Here is a 17442-nt window from a genome sequence, read left to right as displayed (position 1 = left end):
AAAGCAATGAGAGAGCAGTCCAGATCTGAGACGGAGATATGGAGATTGTAGCGGGTGCGGAGGAAAAGACAACGACAGGGTCGGGAATATAAGATGGGAGGAAAGAACAAGGGAGAAGGAAAGGTGGGCTTTAGAAGAGGAGGGAGGGACGAGGGGCGAGCCAAGTGGGATGGACCGAAGATATATATGTAACTGAGCGAGCGAGTCGTTTTCAGAAGGGTAGTGAGTAGAGCGGAGGAAAGCAAGAGAAGGTTCAGTCCGCAGTCCGCGGAGAGGTCAGAGAGTGTGCAGGAGGAATACGACGAGAAGCGAGGCTAAGCGGGTAGCAGACAGCACAGGGCTGGCTTGATCCGTGTACAAGAGAGGACAGAGGAACTTCTAAGTATCCGCGCGAAGGGGAACCTTCCTCCGAAGTCGGGGGCTTAGATCGGGAGTTCATGAAGGCGCGCAGAGCGCGGGCGGATTTCGAGGCTGGTAGACTGGTAGGCAGGTAGGCAGGTAAGCTTAGGCAGGAGCAGGCAGAGAGGGTACAAACTACTACTAGTTAGTAGTATACGAGGGAGCGAAACGGGCTCGTTGCTGGGAAATTCCGAGGAATTTGGGAGAGAGAGAGAGAGCGCGCAATGGGTTGTGTGTTCGGATGAGAAGCAAAAGTTAGAGATTTTTGCGACCGCACGTACAATTGCGATGTCTGATTACGGGCATGGCCACGCATGCAGGTTCGTCTCCAAAGCGCCGACAATGTTTTGTTTTCGGATGGTTCGAGAATTGTCGGACTGTCTATAGCAGGGGGGGAAAGTGCGTCAGCGTTCATTGTTTTCAGTATTGGTGCATGCATTCTCGCTGGACAAGGAAGGCTATGGACCACTCGGGAGCACCCAGATCACCCAGAGCCCGGCAGTATACGAAGATGCTCCTTCCGTTTTCGACCATTTCTCATCCGACACAGCTCATCGCGTCAGGTCTCGTTCGGATAATTCAGTCCGTTGAATCCCACCGACCCTCAAGACCCCCAAAACTTTAGATTCTCTTCTCGGACTCTAAGTTTGTCCGTCCCGCCCGCCTCGCGTCTGCAGACCCCAGTGCGGCGCGCTGCTCGGAGTTTGCTTGACGTCATTACTCCGCGGCTGCGAGAGGTTCCGTCATGGATCTGGCGTGGGCACTGCGAGTTTGTTGGAGCAGCGGATAGCGGATAGATTTTTTTGGAGAATCCTCTCGGGAGGCCCGTTTAATGAGTTCTACCGGTCTCGGACGGCAACAACGCGTCTGCCTGTTAATTCTGTGGTGATGCTCGCGGCGGTCGACCGCTGGCATTGTGAAAGTTGTAAGTTATGTAGCGGGCTCTGATTAGAATTGGAAAACAATCGAACTGAACGGTCTTTTGCCATCTGTCCTCTCTGCTTGTTCTGCTTGTTCTGCTTGTTCCCCCTCCTCCCCCTCCAAAAGAGCCAGAACACGTACACACACGCATTCACACGCACTCATACACATTACACACATATTGCGCAGCACGCCCGTAAGCTGCCTTTCCGAGAACGAACAAACCCTTGGCCTGCTCTCGCAAACACTGACTCTATTGCCGTCACCGCATCTACAGCCGCACTTGTACCCTTCCCCCTGCCGGACTCTCGCAAACTTGCGAGCTCTGGCTGAGGTTTTTACGAGATTGTGTGCCATACTAGTGTGACTCACTCTTGTTGGCGGCCTCTCTGTCTCGTCTTTGTGTATGATTGCTGTTTCTCACGCTGACACAGTATTTGCTCTACTTGGTTTATAAAGTTTTACTAAAAACATAGCCCCTTCCCGCTAAACAGTCGCCGGCTCAGTTCGGTAGCTCTATTAGCTCTATCTATGGCCACGTAAGCTCTCGTCAGTCCTATTGTTCGTACTTGTCTCCCTTCTTCCAAGCTAAAATCAAGCTTTCCTTATTGCATGACACGTGCAAAATTAGATAAGAGGATCAGATTATTTCCACGATTGGCTCTATTAATAACACTATTATTAAACTGCCGCCATTGTTGTCCACCGTATAGCCCGTATTGTCCGTATTGTCCCGTATATGAGCCGACGTATATCGTCGTGCCGCGTAGAATTGTTATTCTCCATTCCTCCCCACCATTCCTGTCTCCCTGCAAGCTCTACGGACGCTCTACATACGCTTGATTGTGATTTGTCGTATTCATATTATCATCATTATTATTAGAAACAGCAAAAAAGTAGGAAAAAAAAGGAAATAACAATAAATAAAATCACGCCTACATGTGTACATCAATCAACAAGCCATACATACATACATACCCCACCCAAATCAACAAAAAGCTCAATGGAAATCCGACTCAACAATCTTACTCTTCAGGCACATCTCCCGAAACACGCCGCCCTCCTTCTCGAACAGTGTCTTGGGCTCTCCAAACTCACATACCTGACCCGCATCCAGCACCAGAATCTTATCGTAGTTGACAATCGTCTTCAGACGATGCGCAATACAAAGAATCGTGCACCGCGAAAACTCCCGCACAATAATGTCCTGGATCTTCGCGTCCGTGGCGTAATCTACCGACGACGTCGCCTCATCCAACACGAGAATCTGGAAACTGCGGACAAGCGCTCTCGCCAGTGCCAATAGCTGCCGTTCTCCAAGCGAAAAGTTTCCGCCCTCGTCATCAACCGAGCTGTCGAGCTGGAACTTGGTAATCGGGTCCTGGTGGTTCTCCCGGTCCTTCTCCTCGATCTCGCTCTCAGTCTCGCTCGTCTCCGAATTTAGCAACCCAGCCCTGCGCAGCGCATCCCATAGCGCCGCGTCATCATACATATTGAACGGGTCCAAGTTCGACCGGATCGTGCCCTTGAACAGCACCGGGTCCTGAGGAATAATTGCCAGCTTCGACCGCAGGTCGTGTAATCCGATCTGGCTGATGTCCACGCCGTCAATCACAATCTTGCCCGACGTCATTTCCGCAAGCCGGTACAACGCAACCATAATCGAACTCTTGCCCGCACCCGTACGTCCGCAGATGCCAACCTTCTCACCGCCTTGTATCGACACCGTCAGTCCGCGCAACACATGAGGAAGACCGGGCCGATACTGCAAATACACATTGTCGATCTCTATCGAGCCGTTCTCCGGCCAGCTCGCACGCGGCTTCGCATCTTCAATCTCAAACGCGGCTTCCGACGGCAGTTCCGTCATGTAGTGATAAACACGCTCAGAAGCGTTCATATGCGTCTCCACATCCGCCAACTGCTTGATAACCATACTCATCTGCATCGACAGACCCATACAATAAGACAGTACAAGACCAATCGACGAGCTACTTACATTCATATGTGCAGCCACAGCAAGCATACCCATCACAAACACCAGACACACCGCAATCGACTCCAGCCGAATGGACAACCAACGCTGGTTTCCCACAAGAAAGTACGAGAATCGATTCATGTAGTCCAGTCGGTCCTCCATTCTCTTCTGGAATCGATGTTGCTCGTGATATGCACGGACAGACGTTAGACCGGTCAGAGTCTCCGAAAAGTGAGAAAACACGCTCGATCGAGCGTTCGAGTCCATCCGCTTAATGTCTACATTCGTCGCTCTGTAGAACGAAATCGTCCACATAAAAATAACAAGCAACGGCACAAGCGCAATCACAAACCAGTAAAGATATGCAATAATCAGAATCAAGGTTCCACAAATAGAACATGTCGTCGACAAAAACATCCGATAGGCGTCAATCAATGTATTGTCCATTGATTCGACATCGTTAGAAAATCGGTTGATGATTCGTCCTAGCGGCGTAGTGTCGAAAAATGACATCGGCGCTTGAATCACCTTCTCTGTAGCTTTCATATTCATGTTTACTGACGCCTTTGATCCAGCTATCATTCTATTGTTAGTACACAATTCTGGCCCTCAATAAAAGATCCTACTTACCCATAGAAGTCGCCCATCCCAGTAAGAAGAAGAAAATAGCTGCAACAATACCAAGCATAACAAAAACTCCGATGTATGCTCCTCGCGTCATTCCAAACTTATCCTGAGTCCAATACGACAACCATAAATTCGTAATGATCTGACAACCAGCGCCCAGAATGGCGATAGTCAGAATAATTGGAGCAACACTCCATCCGAGGAACTTGCCACCAGCGTAGTGAAAATACGTTTTCCAGACTTTAAATGGAACGCTGGCAGAGTTCTTAACTTCTTCTTTCGTCATCAAAACCACACCAGCATTAGACTTTCCATTATCCTTCGATGTATCTTTTGCCTCAGACGTTTCCTCAGTCACGTCGTCTTTCTTATCTGCAGAATCAGTCTCATCATCCTCCTCCTCATTTTTCTTGTTCTCCGAGCCGAACGCAATCAATTCGGCGAATTTAGGACATGATATCATGAGCTCTTCATATGTGCCCAGAGTCATTCCTCCAGCACCGTCCATGAAAATGATTCTATCCACATACGGAAGAACATGCAATTGATGTGTTGCCAGGAGACGAGTAGAGTTTTTAAGCAATCCACAAATGCACTGCTCAACAAGATGTTTTCCAACATGAGGATCAACAGCTGAAAGCACGTCGTCCATAAGCACTATATCAGCATCATAATAGGCTGCGCGCGCAAGTGTAATACGCGATTTTTGACCTCCTGAAATATTGATACCTCGCTCACCTATCTCAGTCCTATCACCAGCAGGTAAAACCTTCAAATCGTGCTCCAGAGCGCAGCCTTTGATAACATCCTGATACTTTTGCTCCTCATATTCACGACCAAACAAAATATTCTCACGTAACGTTGAATTCTGAATCCACGGTTGTGGACAATAAGCAACAGTTCCGTTCATCTTTACACTACCACTGGTTTGACGCATCTCACCAACCATGGATGCAAGCAAAGATGTTTTTCCAGAACCGATGAATCCCATGATAACTACAAATTCGCCTGGATTGATCTTGAAATTCAAATTATGAAGTCCAGAAATAGCCACCGCTTCTGGATCCTCTGGGTCCTGTTCCACCACTTCTTCTGGTGATTCAATTATCGTACTATCAGCTCCTTTCTCATTCTCAATCTGTGCATCCATTCCAATGATAGCAGCACTCTCGGAAGTAACTGCACGAGTGAGCTTATTTTCATTTTCTTCCTCGATTTCTGCAGCAGTAGGCTTCTTTGACTTCTTGACTCTTGAAAACAAGCCGCGTTTCTCCTTCTTTGCCGGAGCCTTTTTATCAGCTGAATCATTATCACTCTCGGCGTCCCAGACAAAAGAAGCATTTTCGACTGAGATAGCACAGTCAAGGGACGAATCTTCCACGATACTTGAATCAAGCTCATCGGCGATCAGCAATTCTTGAATACGCTGCAAAGCAACATAAGCGTCAGTTCCAGTAGATAATCCAAGAGGAATAACCATAAGTGGAATTCTGAGCATATTGAACAAAGTCAGCGAAGCAAAGATCTTTGCAGGATCAAGATAATGGCCAGATACCGATAGAATGACGAAAGAAATCATAGACGCAAAGACAGGTAAGGCCATACTAATTGCAAAAATAGACGAACGCAGAGTGAGCACATATCGAATAAAATGGATTTCACGTTTACGGATCCGTAGCAGTCGCTGAATATACGAATTTTCCCAGGCGAAAAACTTGATGATTCGCATATTCTGCAATAGTTCTTGCACAAGACGGATTCGTTGGTCAGTAAAAACGGTAGACTTTACACGACGACGAGCAATGACTTGTGTGATCTTTCCTAGTAACGGTGAAACTATTATCAGCAAAGCATAACCACACAGAGCCGAAGGACCGATATTAACAACTAACAAAATCAAGCAAATGATTAGAGGAATGGGAGCATCAACAACATGGGCAATGAACATGCAAGAAAACTCGATACGGAATGTATCTGTAGACATCAGATTTGTGATTTTGCCATTTGTATAATCAGTTCGAGACTTATTGGAAAGCACCAAGGACTTGCGGTAAATAGCATTGATCAGAGTTGTGCGAATTTCTGAGCCAGCCATACCACCGGAGTAAAAGTATTGCTGTTGGCAAGTCATACTGATGAGCAAGAGACAGACAAGACCAATGATCATGCCCACACCGTGGCCGATGGGAGGGTTTAGACCTTCATACTCATCAGCGACGAAATAAATAATTTTTCGAGAAAGCTGAGGAGCTGTCATCCAGATAGTATCAGTGATGCAACGACAAGTCAATGAAAGCGAAAGCTCGAATCTGAAAGTGTCGAATAAGGCGCGCAAAAGAACATTTTTGCGCTGACCTTTGGCGAGTCTCGCGCTGAAATGGTCAAGAAACTTGTCGGTCATATAGGCCGCCCGGCGAGAGTCTCCAACTTCTGGAATATCGTTCTCATGTATAGGTCTTCCATAGCCAGCCTATCAAATGATCATTAGTTAACACATGTCTCCATTAGACAGTACTTTAACTCACCCGCAACGTTTTGTTCATCCAAACAAAGTACAATTTCGATGCCCAGTTGGCCGTAGCTTCGCGATTAGGCTCTGGGGAAGTTGGAATTGGTGGTACATTGTGAACACTAAAAGGGTTGATATAGAACATGACTTTTCCAATGATAGACTTTGGCTTATTGTAAGGAGGAGGTGCAGACAGCGTAACCGAATCATCAGCACTGGAGACAGAAGAGGCCGAAGCCGACTTCACAGTGACCGCGTTGTCAGTCTCAGAATTTTTCTCGTCTACGACAGCCATACTATGTGTGTTGGTGACGAGAAATATTTCGACAGTGAACAAAGGAATTCGGGGTTTAATTTGTGGAAGGGCAAGACAGGCTCTCTATAAAGAGATAGGCGTCGTCGTCACTCGATTAGGGCTTACGGGTGAGATGATCAATATCCGTCTTAGATCCGCAGTGGACTAAGCGTTGTGCTTGGCCATAAAAATTATTGTCTGCTGCTCCACAATAGGTGGCTGCAAGCCGGCTAAATCTCTAAAGATTCTGCGTTTCAAAAAGCCGGTACCGCGAGCACATCATCTTGATGTTTGAAGGATGGTTTGTCCGACGCTTGGTTAGTCTTGTCGCATGATACTTCCGAGCCCAGCCTGGGTTTGTTTTACTGTCATGGTGACAAAGTAAGAGCCGCCTAGAACATTGGGACACAGGACATCTCCCACGCCCCGCAAAATGCTTGTTCCTCGCGCTATTCATTTGTCGGCGATCCCGTCAATTCAAGGGAAAATTGTGTATATCTTGTCATTGTATTTGGTGAATCTATTTACTGCTATTCTTGCTACTCTTGCCCTCTTCATCACCTTTATCTGGGCCAAGCTGCCAGAATCATCAAATATACCTCAACCCTGTCGGCTCGACCACGGTAATCCGGCCGTGAAACCCTGGCTGAGAGTCCGACGGATAACCGCATGAAAATAGCCCTAACTCATAACAGCCTTCTTATCTTACCAACCAGTCCGTTCTACGCCGACTCGATTACATGATTGCCCACGCTGGATCTTGATAGTGTATATTGGTCTCGCAAACGGCTTCGGATTTTTTGCCATTATTTGTCCTACAATGCAATGAATTGTAACGTAGACACTGTACCGAATGTCGGATATTGTTAACACTTCAACTTTAGGTAATGCACCGAACACTTTTCCCAGAATGCCGGTCCGCATTCCGAGTAGCTATTGATAACGCTCCCCGAGTTGTCCTCCTTGTTATCAGTCCTACACACAAACACTGAGTTCAAACGTCATGATCTATTGTCTACGAATTAACACTTTTATGTAAAAAATTACTTGCAATTATTTTGAAGCTTTAGAAATAAAGTTGTAGAACCGATCTTATCGATTGGTGAGAGCTGATTTTGCTTGGGACGCAACCGGTCTTATCAACACACTCCATAATGCGTAGTTCAAAATCCGAGCAGCCCATTGCGCTCTTGTACAGCAAACAATAGTCTTATCAAGCCACTGTTGCTGATAGACGTAAGCCGGGTCCACCGTAATCATATATTGTCCTGCCTAATTTCTCTCGTGGTGGGGCGCTTCTGCAGATGGAATCTTAGGGCTTCGGTTACACTGTCTCCGGTCGACTGGCGCAGAGGGTCCAAGGCAGTGGTTTGTAAAAGTCATCTAAGGTAGCATTATTAAGACCAAATCAATTCCATCGCTGTTTGGTAATATCATCATATTAAATACGTTCTATCTCTAAATTATAGTTGAATCGCGTCATGAACGCGCTCACTATTCATCTCGATTCCATCTCGACTCACATCCTCGTTCTCAATCACTTCGCGCTGATCAAATCCATCTCGAATGCCATCTTCCTGCCCATCATCCACATATAGTCCCACTCCCGCTTCATGCTCTGAAACAAGGAACGTCAGCAGAAACGAAATCGAGTGGCTTATGGCAATCACAAAAAATGACGTTCGCGGCGCACTACCCACAGTACTGGCGTATACATTAGACAGAATCAAGGGACCGACCACTGCTGACAGATTCTGCAGAAGTGAAAGAGCGCCAAGAATTTGTCCAGTATTCCCTTTCGGCACGTGCTTTGTTAGCGCAGATGATACAGTTGGCGAAGCAATTCCTCCTAATGAAGTTCCAAGCGCAGCTTGGGCATGGTCAGCAGTCTGAATGAGATATAGAGCTAAGATGTAGAATACCTAATAAAAATAGATACTGATTAGTCGCAAAACACATCAGAGAATAAAACGAAACACTGCATAAAAATGCAACTCGAATGGAACTGTTTATGAAAGTCAGCATTCTATGTCACCTTCCTCCAGCATCACTCACAAGATATCACCTCGCGTAGCTCCAACTTCATGCTCCGTATGAGGTACATATTTTTTGTACAACTTTGAAAGAATCGGAAGCACGACAGCTAAAGCCATTGCACGGGAAAACGTCGAAAGAGCAAGATACATCGAAGTCATGATTCCAGACCAGTGGAAGACAAGTTCAGAGTAGAGGAGGACGTTCGGAATTGCTCCAAGTTCGATACCATGAAACAAAGTCTCAAGTGCTGAAAGCACAATGATATTTTTCTTGATATGTGACCTAGTATTTGAATTCGCCCAGAGAATTCTTATAGGTTTGAAAATGTTTAACTTATCCAAATAATACTTTGTATCATGGATGGCTTCGCGATCAATTGCCTGCTGTCGCTCGTGCTCTTCTTGCATATTCCGAGCATGATCGGGCGATAAAGACTCCGGAAGAATTGTCAAAATGTAAACGATGTTACACAGGTGAAGAGCCAACATGAAGTAAAATACGTTGGCCAAAGTTCCGGCCTTCAAGAGAATCATACCACCGAAAACAGGGCCTAAAGCCATACCTCCAAAGAAAAGTGCACGCTGCAAACCAAATGTATGAGCTCGTTTGACCGGAGCTACTAAGTCCGTAATATACGCTTGGCCGATTAGAAGATAGGCAACAAAGGAGCCTGACAGACCGTCAAGAGCAGCAACGGCAAAGAACAACAAGTAGGCGTGAGGATTCGTCGAATTGACTAATATGATATAAAGAACAACTGACCCCTATTCATTGTCAGTATATCCATAGCAGTCTGAATCGAAATTAAATGTTGTGAACTTACAGCTATACCGGAAGCAATAATTAGAAGAACAGGCCGTCGACCAATTCGATCAGACAGCATGCCGAGCTTGGGCGACATGATTGCCGACAGTGAGCTCTGCAACAGCATATAAATCATCATCAACCGTGAGGTCAAAGCATGAACTTCAGGAATCTGGCACGCTTCTTCATCCAAGTCGGCCAGCGGTGATAAACTGTCGACTCTCGTGTAGTGTATTCTGCAAGCGATTGTGAGTCCCAAGTTCAAAAGCGGTGATATCGAAGCTCCAATCGCGACAGAGGCCAGAAGTGTCGTGATGAAGATGTATATGGTAGGATTTAATTTGACTTTTCGAAGACGACTAAATGTAGACGTCGTATTCTCACTGACAGTGTCATACTCTGCGTAATCTTCTTGTTGCGATGTATCACCCGTGAATATTCTTCTATTTCTCAAGTCTTCACTTTGGCCAGTCAGCGACTGTCAAATATTGCTTTGCATTTCTAAAATAATGCATACCTGGATAGTAAAGGCTGCGCGTTTTCTTCAGCAGTCGACATTGTACAAAACTTATAAAATTGCTAAGCTGAATTTGTAATCAGAACATGAACAGGATTGATATGGAATTCCAACAAGAAGCAACGCTACCCCAGAAACACAGCGGGACCAAACACAGCCGTCTTTCTAGTCCCGACATACTCAGCACATACTTTCTCTCCTAGACAGCGCTCGCGCCCTACCGCACAGACATCAGACCATTCGGTGTTACGTCTACACAAGCTTATGTTATACTCAAACTAAGACAACCTTTGATACTCCGGTCTCGGAGAATCAGACTAAGTCGAGACCGGGGGCCCTTGCGGCGCGGGCGATAAGGCGAATGGATCATGGCCCGCCCCCAGAACGGCTGCAGTACGATGGCCAGGGTCTCTTATCTGTGAGAATGTATTCTCAGCAGCTGGCAAGAACAGACTTAATTACAGAGACAGAAGCGGGCCAAGTACGTCATTAAAAAATCTTAACTTAATAAATATGAATTGCTTCTAATTCTATACTTAGATTCTAACGCTCTCCCAGCTACCATCCATAGTCCGGTCAAGAAGTCGAGTAGGAAAATACTGCTCATTTACTTTGATGCTGAGCACATTCGTAACGTCTCTCCGGTTGACTTGTTTGATTCGGACAAAGTCGCCGTCTTGCCACCGGTGTTGGCTAAGAATGGCTAGTAGGTCATCTATGCAATGCACGGGCTCATTATCAACTTGAATGATCCATTGCGCAGCCGACACTGTATTGGACGATGGTGAGCCATATGTGATACTGCCCACATAGACTCCTTGGGTTAATGGAATATGACTACTATCAGGAACTACCTGCTCGATAGCTTCAGGGATCCCATCATGTAAGAACATTCCACTCCATTCGATGATTCGTCCAATCGAACTGCAATTAGTACCATAGTCGAAAGGTCTGACATCAACCAAAGTCTCAACTCCATGCCGAAAGACTAAAAACTTGAAACTGGCTTTAGCTGCGTTCCGAAGATACGGCTCTAGATCACTCGGTGTGACTATTGGTTTTTGTTCGATCTCAAGAATGATATCTCCAGGTTTTAAATCATTGCTGTCATTTGTCTCCAAATCGTAATGAGGGAACTTCTTGCGGACGTACAAAATTGACGCTGTTTTTGAAGAATTCGTCCGCTTCTTGGATAACTTGATTAGCCTCTGAATTCGTCTTGCGCTCACGCCTTCGGCAGCTACTTGACTTAATGGAATTTCGTCCAAATCAACGTTAAAAGTTCGATATGGCGAAATTCTTCCCATTGATTTTATTCCTTGTAGCGGGCTATCGAGATTTCTAGCGATAGCAGAAGCTCGCAACTTACTTAGCTGATCGACAACAGGTCTAACGTAAAGATTATAGTCAATTCCAGCTTTCCAGCGAGTCTCGTCTTTAGTTGAACTAGGTGATGCCATAACCGTCAGCAGTCCAAAAACTTTATAAGATATGGTCTTCTTATCGTTGTCCTTCGTTACCTGCTGACTGATCAGGACTCCGCCAACACAATTGAACGAATCTGCCAGACAAATGATCTCCGCATTTGAGAGTCTAAACCGAGGCGGTTGGAACTTTGTTGAGTTTGCCCAAGATAATTCAGTGACTTCCGTGGCTTTAGCAACCAACGACTGGTCGCTAATAAGTCCCAAAACTTCAATTTTATCACCGATTTTGGTATTACTGGCTTCTTCCTCAAATGAGACAGCTTTGATTTTGATTTCAGCAGGTAAGTCGGCCAGATCAAAGGTGAGAAAAGCAAATCTTTCCATCGCAATCACTCGTCCCCTGACCGCATGGTATTGAATGGTGATTCGGATATCAGCTGCTTCAGTGGGCACGGCAATTCTGTCGCACACAATAATCGGAAAATTATTCTCAAGCGATACAACAACACCCGCGCCCTCACTAGACGAGCAAGCAGAATAGCCGCTAATACTGAACGGAATTCGGCTTTTAACATACACCAGACTGGATTCAAGATCGCGCCGAAGATTGCTTAATTCGCTGTCCACAATTTCCTCACTGTCTTGTTCGTCGTATTCGTCTGAAAAGTCTGCCTCGACAGTAACATCACGAGGAGCTCGACAGATATAATCAGTTGACTGAGGACCATCAATTTTCCAACAATCCCAAATGCCCGTCACATCATTTCGTTGATACACAGCAGCTTCAAAGAAGTGGCGATCGATCTGAGTATGGACCAGCGACTCAGGCATATTTCCAAGATCTTTGAATCGACAAGATATATATTTATAATCAGGCAAAACCGTCACAACGCTTATAAACTCATCTAAGTTGGGGGTCGGTTTGCCATCGACAGAGGTAATCAGATAATTCCGCGATGAGCTATTCCAATCAAACATTCCCGATGATGCTACAAAAACTCCTTGATTTTCCACAGGCATGCCATAATGGCGGGCTTGCTGATACGACAGATTGTGAAATATGCCTCCTCCAAACTCTAGATACCTGTTTGGGGTGATGGAATGTAGATCCTGGACGGTCAAAGAGACTGTAAAACTTTGTGAACCGCGATAGAAAACTAGTTCAACTTTCTTGTCGACAGATTGATCGATAATATTCCATAAAGAGACGAAGTCAAAGATTCTTTCACGATTACATGAAATCAAGATATCTCCAGGTTCAAGTTGGTCTAGAGCTGGTCCGCTGGGCAAAACTCGCTTAACAATCAGCAGCCCAGTGACCGAAGAATCATACTGCCGGCACGCTGTTTCGGCCTCATTAGTGAGACCCAGCCGGCGCAGTTCATCATAGGAGCTGTGAACGAATTCAGTTTGTAGGGTTCCTCGCGAGACAATAGTTCCAGCTTGGATGCATCTCAGGGCTCGAACAACTCGATCAAGCGGAAGATAAAATGAGGAAGCCGAGCGTGTTGAGCCCCCTGCATTCAGCGCGATCGCATGTCCTGATATATCAAGTACAGGAGATCCGGAAGATCCTCCGGAAGTTCCTGTAGCTGCCTGGTAATAAAACGTATTAAAATCTTCATATGTATCGTCACCATAGCGAGGAGCTGCGCGATCTGTTCTTGCAAGAGTGCTTCCAAGAATGCTTAGCTTCTCACCGCAATCGTTACCAACGACTTTAATCGAGGTACCTATTTTGGCCAGATCTGGTCGTAATTCTATCTGTTCCATCTCTAGAAACTTGACCTTATCAGTGTCGAACTGAAAGAAGCCAAAATCATGGATAGGATCTCGATATATCGGACGAAGATTTACTTCTTCATAACTAAATGATAAACAGTTAAAAGTTTGATAAATAGAAGTGCGTGCTTATTGTCATACTTAACGAAAACACCAGTGGCGGTAATGGGGGCACATGTTAGCACATGGCGATTAGACAAGATAATTCCACGTAGTTTGTCGACCACAAATCCAGTTGCAGTATAGCATCCTGCAGTATCAGTGTCAAAAGAGCGAGCAACAGATGTTTTAATTGAAACGATGCCTTTAACAACTCGTTCTATAGTTCGGTCCCATGTTACAACGCTGTCACTAAGATGTTCTGAGTGAAGGCTGTTCTGCAAGGACTTTGACAATGGCGGCGAAGGAAGCGATATCGGACCTAGTGGGCGTAGTTCCAGACCTGCCGCCGGATATGGAAACATAGCCTCTAACTCATTTTTGGATTCTAGTTTGTATGCGCTGTCGGGGTCTGGAGTGAGCGTAGGTGTGCAAATGCGGGTGCTCTGGAGGTTAAGAAGTGCAGATGGTGGGAGCGGAATTGAGTCCGGTCTCGGGTCACTGTGAACATATTCCACCATGATGCGTACGTTTGATGAGAAATTGATGAAAGCAAAAATCTAAGAGATGTTCTGAGCTCTCATGTGTATATAAACAGACTCCAGGAAGTGAGTCAGAGTGGGAGGCAAGCCGGCCATGGCAGATGACCAATTACTACAAAACCTTAGATTTAGTTAATAGAATTGAAACCCACCGGACCGAAAGTGGCAACTGCGACCTGTAGTGGGAATTAACTTGGTCGCGAGACTGTTGGAGAGTGTTGGCGGAATAACTCACGTTTGATCGGGAAGTGGTGTGGAGAACAGCAAGAACTGAGTTGGCACGTATGCTGGTCTGCTTGGGAGGAGCTTCGGAGTGGCACTCTTCTGCGGCGGTGGCGGTATTCAGGAGTCCACGCGATGAGCTCTCGATATAAACCCAGCTTTTAGCCGAATGAGTAGTCTACCAAATTCAGCTAACGAGGATTGGACGACTGCAGAATAGAGACTGAAGAATAAAATAGGCAAACTCTCTTTAAAATAGTTTTAGACTGGTAGTCTCTTTTCTCCGGGTATGATCCACTGTGGTCATATTCAGAACCGGCGATACGGAATGCCTGGGATTGCTAGGGGCTCGCCCGTTTGGATGTGGCGGTAAACTACGATAAGACCTGGATTATGCTGGCAAAGTAAGTCAGGATAAAAGGCCCTTGAGAACGTTGTGATCATCTATATCTGAGGCAAGATCATTTGGAATGCAGACCAATCGATCAAAAGCAGAAGCTGGGCTCGCCGACCTTCAGCGAGCATGACATGAGACGACATATTTTTAGTGTTACACTGATGGCACTCGCAAAATTTAGAAATGCTTTTATTTCATATAATTACAGCATCAGAAGAGGAGTCGTTATTAAGACGGACGTTGGTGGCTCACGTAGACGAAACGAAGTAGAGTTTTCATGGGCTATTTAAGATGTGCTAAGGCTCTTAGCTGTAGATAACAATGGAACTAATTAAATTAACTAGCTTTATATTTCCTTTGCTGTTAGTTAACCAACTTTTGAGTATACTTTAATTAGGAAGAGCCAGGTCACATATTCGCGCCGGCTACAAAAGTTATTCTCTTATCAATTATGAGGGCTTACCCTAAGGAGCCGCATGCAACTTCCACGAAATCGGTTTGTGGCCCTGAAAACTGATCGATGGAGACTGACGGAACTTTAAGAGACGGCATCATCTAGATTCAATATACAACATACAGTTTATGCGATGGACAAGGAGAGTTCGATCACGGTCGCTGAATTCTCTGAGGAAAGAGTTCAGCTGTTCTTGGCTTCGTCTTCGAGTTCAATTGTTGGCACGCTGACAATTCCAAAGCAGCACAGCTATCCTCCAAGCGTGGTTGTAATATGTCACGGTCTCGCTGGACATAGGGATTATCTTTACCATAAGCAACTGGCTCAAAATTTGGTAAAAGATAGTCATGGCCTGTATTCATTTAGATTCGATTTCCGGGACTGCGGCGAGTCGGCTCCTATTGATTCTCCGGAGGGTCGGACGCTGGAAGAAGACCACAAAGACATTCGGGCAGTGCTAAATTATTTACGAGTTGACCGAAAATTACAAGTCACAGCTTTGGTTGGTCATTCACGTGGTGCGGTAGCTACTTTGTCGTATGCAATGAAATACGACGATACAATCCCACATTTAATTAATGTGAGTGGTCGTTATACTTCGGAGGAGATTTTCGAACGAACAGATTTGCTAAGTTCGACTTGGCGAGAAGATAATGGCTTTTGGATGAATGCTGCACGATATAAGAAGAACGAGCGAAAATGGTTTCCTGCAGCAGAGACCTTCAGCTTATCCAAACCTGATATGTCTGAGCTTGCAAACTTGCCAAAGTCAACATCTTTCTTAACGGTATATGGATTGAGCGACACGATTGTTTCCGTCGAAGATTCTGCTTTGTATGCAAATTTGCTTGCGGGAAGACATACTTTGCAGTTCGTCAGCGGGGCGGACCACAATTTTTACGGTACAGATTTAAACAACGAACGTGTCAACTATAATCCACTAGTAGTAGAGTTCATTTTGGATTGGCTGTCACCCGAAGCGCAGCGTCTGCGATTTGTCAAACGATCAGCTATCATAGAGGGTAGTTCTCGATTTAAGTGCGTTGAAGGAGTTGTAAATTTCAGAGATCTCGGTGGCTGGCCAACTGAAGACGGAAACATCGTTCGAACGGGCTTTGTATATCGATCTGCAAGTTTGTCCAGTGTCAAACCGGAAGGTATTCCTGCCTTCCAGAAATTATCAGTGAAAAAATCTTTTGACTTACGATCGTCCACTGAATGTGATCGGCAGGGAATATACACAATTGATGGCCTCACTCGTTTGCATTGTCCGCTAGGTACAGACTTGGATTTATCACCCGAGCAACTCGTTGCAAAGATCAAGACATTGGGAATGGGAACTGACGGTTTCGCCCTTGGATACAAAGAGTTTTTGGAAGAGGGTATTCGTTCATATCGAGCCGTCTTTAGGCATATTTTGGATCATCCTGAGGATCCTCTTATCATCCACTGTACAGGTATGTCATGGTTTCTCAAATAGTCCAGATTAGACGATTAACGAAGTCTCGCAGCTGGGAAAGACAGAACTGGAATTGCATGTGCGCTTATTTTGCTAATAGCAAATGTGGACCATGACACTGTAGCTCGAGAGTATGAACTAACTACGGTTGGTTTAGAAGGTGGATAGATACTAAGCAGTTATAGAAGGGCTCACGACTAACAATACTAGGTCAACGAAGTCGAATGATAAAAGGCCTAGAGAAATCTATTCCTCAGATTGGTTCCCTATCCTCTGAAAACTTAGCATCATTAGCAATGAGTTCAAAGTAAGCTTTTCTGTTTCTGCTTCCGCCAGATTGCTAACAATGCAAGGTACGAATCAATGCGGAAGACAATCGACGTCATAGACAGGGAATTCGGCGGAGTAGAAGATTATCTTATCAATAACTTAGGATTCACAAAGCCAGAGCTGGAAAAGATTAAAAGGAATTTGTTTGTTGATTCTAGTAGTGTGACGGAAACCGCTCACTATCCTGGAAAAGAATCCGTTTTGTGAGAACGGCAAATGGGAGCGTTGACTGAGACGTGCTTGTATTTACGAGTTTCCTAATCTGTAGCGAAAGGATTTCGTGGTTATTACTTTTTTTGACAACTGCGAAATTTAGCATCTCCCCGCATTGCAATATTGGAAAATTAGACGAGAATATTACTAATCCTTCTCATTTCGCTAGTTATTAAGTCAATCAATTATGTACTGTACTTCAGTTTGCTGATGTTTAACTGGAGTTTGTGGAAATATATCACGTGGAAATTGTAAACTTGGCTATTGATCGTACTACGGTAGTGCTTGTTTTGGGAGCACAAGTGGAACATAGCTGAAGGTCGGCAACCGCAGAAGAGCAGAAAAACTCGCTGTGTCGGGAATGAACTTATCTGTCTTGTTAGCGCACTCACTAAACAACAGAACTAATGAGCATAAATGGACGTGACTG

General features: G+C 45.3%; 5 protein-coding genes across 5 annotated transcripts; 2 read left to right on the top strand and 3 right to left on the bottom strand.

Moving 5' to 3' along the window:
- Positions 1-1804: 1804 nt before the first annotated feature.
- Positions 1805-2243, top strand: V1516DRAFT_28338 (uncharacterized protein). The gene has a single exon (XM_066918839.1). It carries the CDS (start codon positions 1933-1935, stop codon positions 2161-2163), a length of 231 nt encoding a protein of 76 aa, XP_066779714.1. The 5' UTR covers positions 1805-1932; the 3' UTR covers positions 2164-2243.
- On the bottom strand, positions 2164-7079 carry V1516DRAFT_667874 (P-loop containing nucleoside triphosphate hydrolase protein). The gene is made up of 3 exons (XM_066920913.1): positions 6451-7079; positions 3929-6395; positions 2164-3873 (listed from the first exon to the last, which is right to left on the bottom strand). Exons 1-3 carry the CDS (start codon positions 6727-6729, stop codon positions 2321-2323), a joined length of 4299 nt encoding a protein of 1432 aa, XP_066779713.1. The 5' UTR covers positions 6730-7079; the 3' UTR covers positions 2164-2320.
- Positions 7080-7848: 769 nt separating this feature from the next.
- Positions 7849-10128, bottom strand: V1516DRAFT_698039 (major facilitator superfamily domain-containing protein; the record flags this gene model as incomplete). The annotated part of the gene is made up of 5 exons (XM_066924103.1): positions 7849-8599; positions 8652-8734; positions 8785-9530; positions 9590-10031; positions 10088-10128. The coding sequence occupies 5 exons, from the start codon at positions 10126-10128 to the stop codon at positions 8193-8195; spliced, it is 1719 nt and encodes a 572-aa protein (XP_066779712.1). The 3' UTR covers positions 7849-8192.
- Positions 10129-10623: 495 nt separating this feature from the next.
- Positions 10624-13760, bottom strand: V1516DRAFT_619429 (uncharacterized protein; the record flags this gene model as incomplete). The annotated part of the gene is made up of 2 exons (XM_066919454.1): positions 10624-13381; positions 13438-13760. The coding sequence occupies 2 exons, from the start codon at positions 13758-13760 to the stop codon at positions 10624-10626; spliced, it is 3081 nt and encodes a 1026-aa protein (XP_066779711.1).
- A 1383-nt stretch (positions 13761-15143) lies between these two features.
- On the top strand, positions 15144-16637 carry V1516DRAFT_619438 (tyrosine phosphatase family-domain-containing protein; the record flags this gene model as incomplete). Its single annotated transcript, XM_066919456.1, has 2 exons — positions 15144-16467; positions 16522-16637. The coding sequence occupies 2 exons, from the start codon at positions 15144-15146 to the stop codon at positions 16635-16637; spliced, it is 1440 nt and encodes a 479-aa protein (XP_066779710.1).
- Between the last annotated feature and the right edge of the window lie 805 nt (positions 16638-17442).

This window comes from Lipomyces oligophaga, assembly GCF_038497815.1.
Source record: "Lipomyces oligophaga strain CBS 7107 unplaced genomic scaffold V1516scaffold_1, whole genome shotgun sequence".
NCBI classification, from domain to species: Eukaryota; Fungi; Ascomycota; class Lipomycetes; order Lipomycetales; family Lipomycetaceae; genus Lipomyces; species [Lipomyces] oligophaga.
This window is presented reverse-complemented; position numbering and strand designations above follow the sequence as displayed.

Excerpts from the sequence above, each read along its gene's own strand:
- V1516DRAFT_667874 (XM_066920913.1), bottom strand. The coding sequence starts at position 6,729 with ATGGCTGTCGTAGACGAGAAAAATTCTGAGACTGACAACGCGGTCACT. Across the intron at positions 6,396-6,450 it reads GGATGAACAAAACGTTGCGG|GCTGGCTATGGAAGACCTAT; the intron begins GTGAGTTAAAGT and ends ATCATTTGATAG. Across the intron at positions 3,874-3,928 it reads GGGATGGGCGACTTCTATGG|CTGGATCAAAGGCGTCAGTA; the intron begins GTAAGTAGGATC and ends ATAGAATGATAG.
- V1516DRAFT_28338 (XM_066918839.1), top strand. The coding sequence starts at position 1,933 with ATGACACGTGCAAAATTAGATAAGAGGATCAGATTATTTCCACGATTG.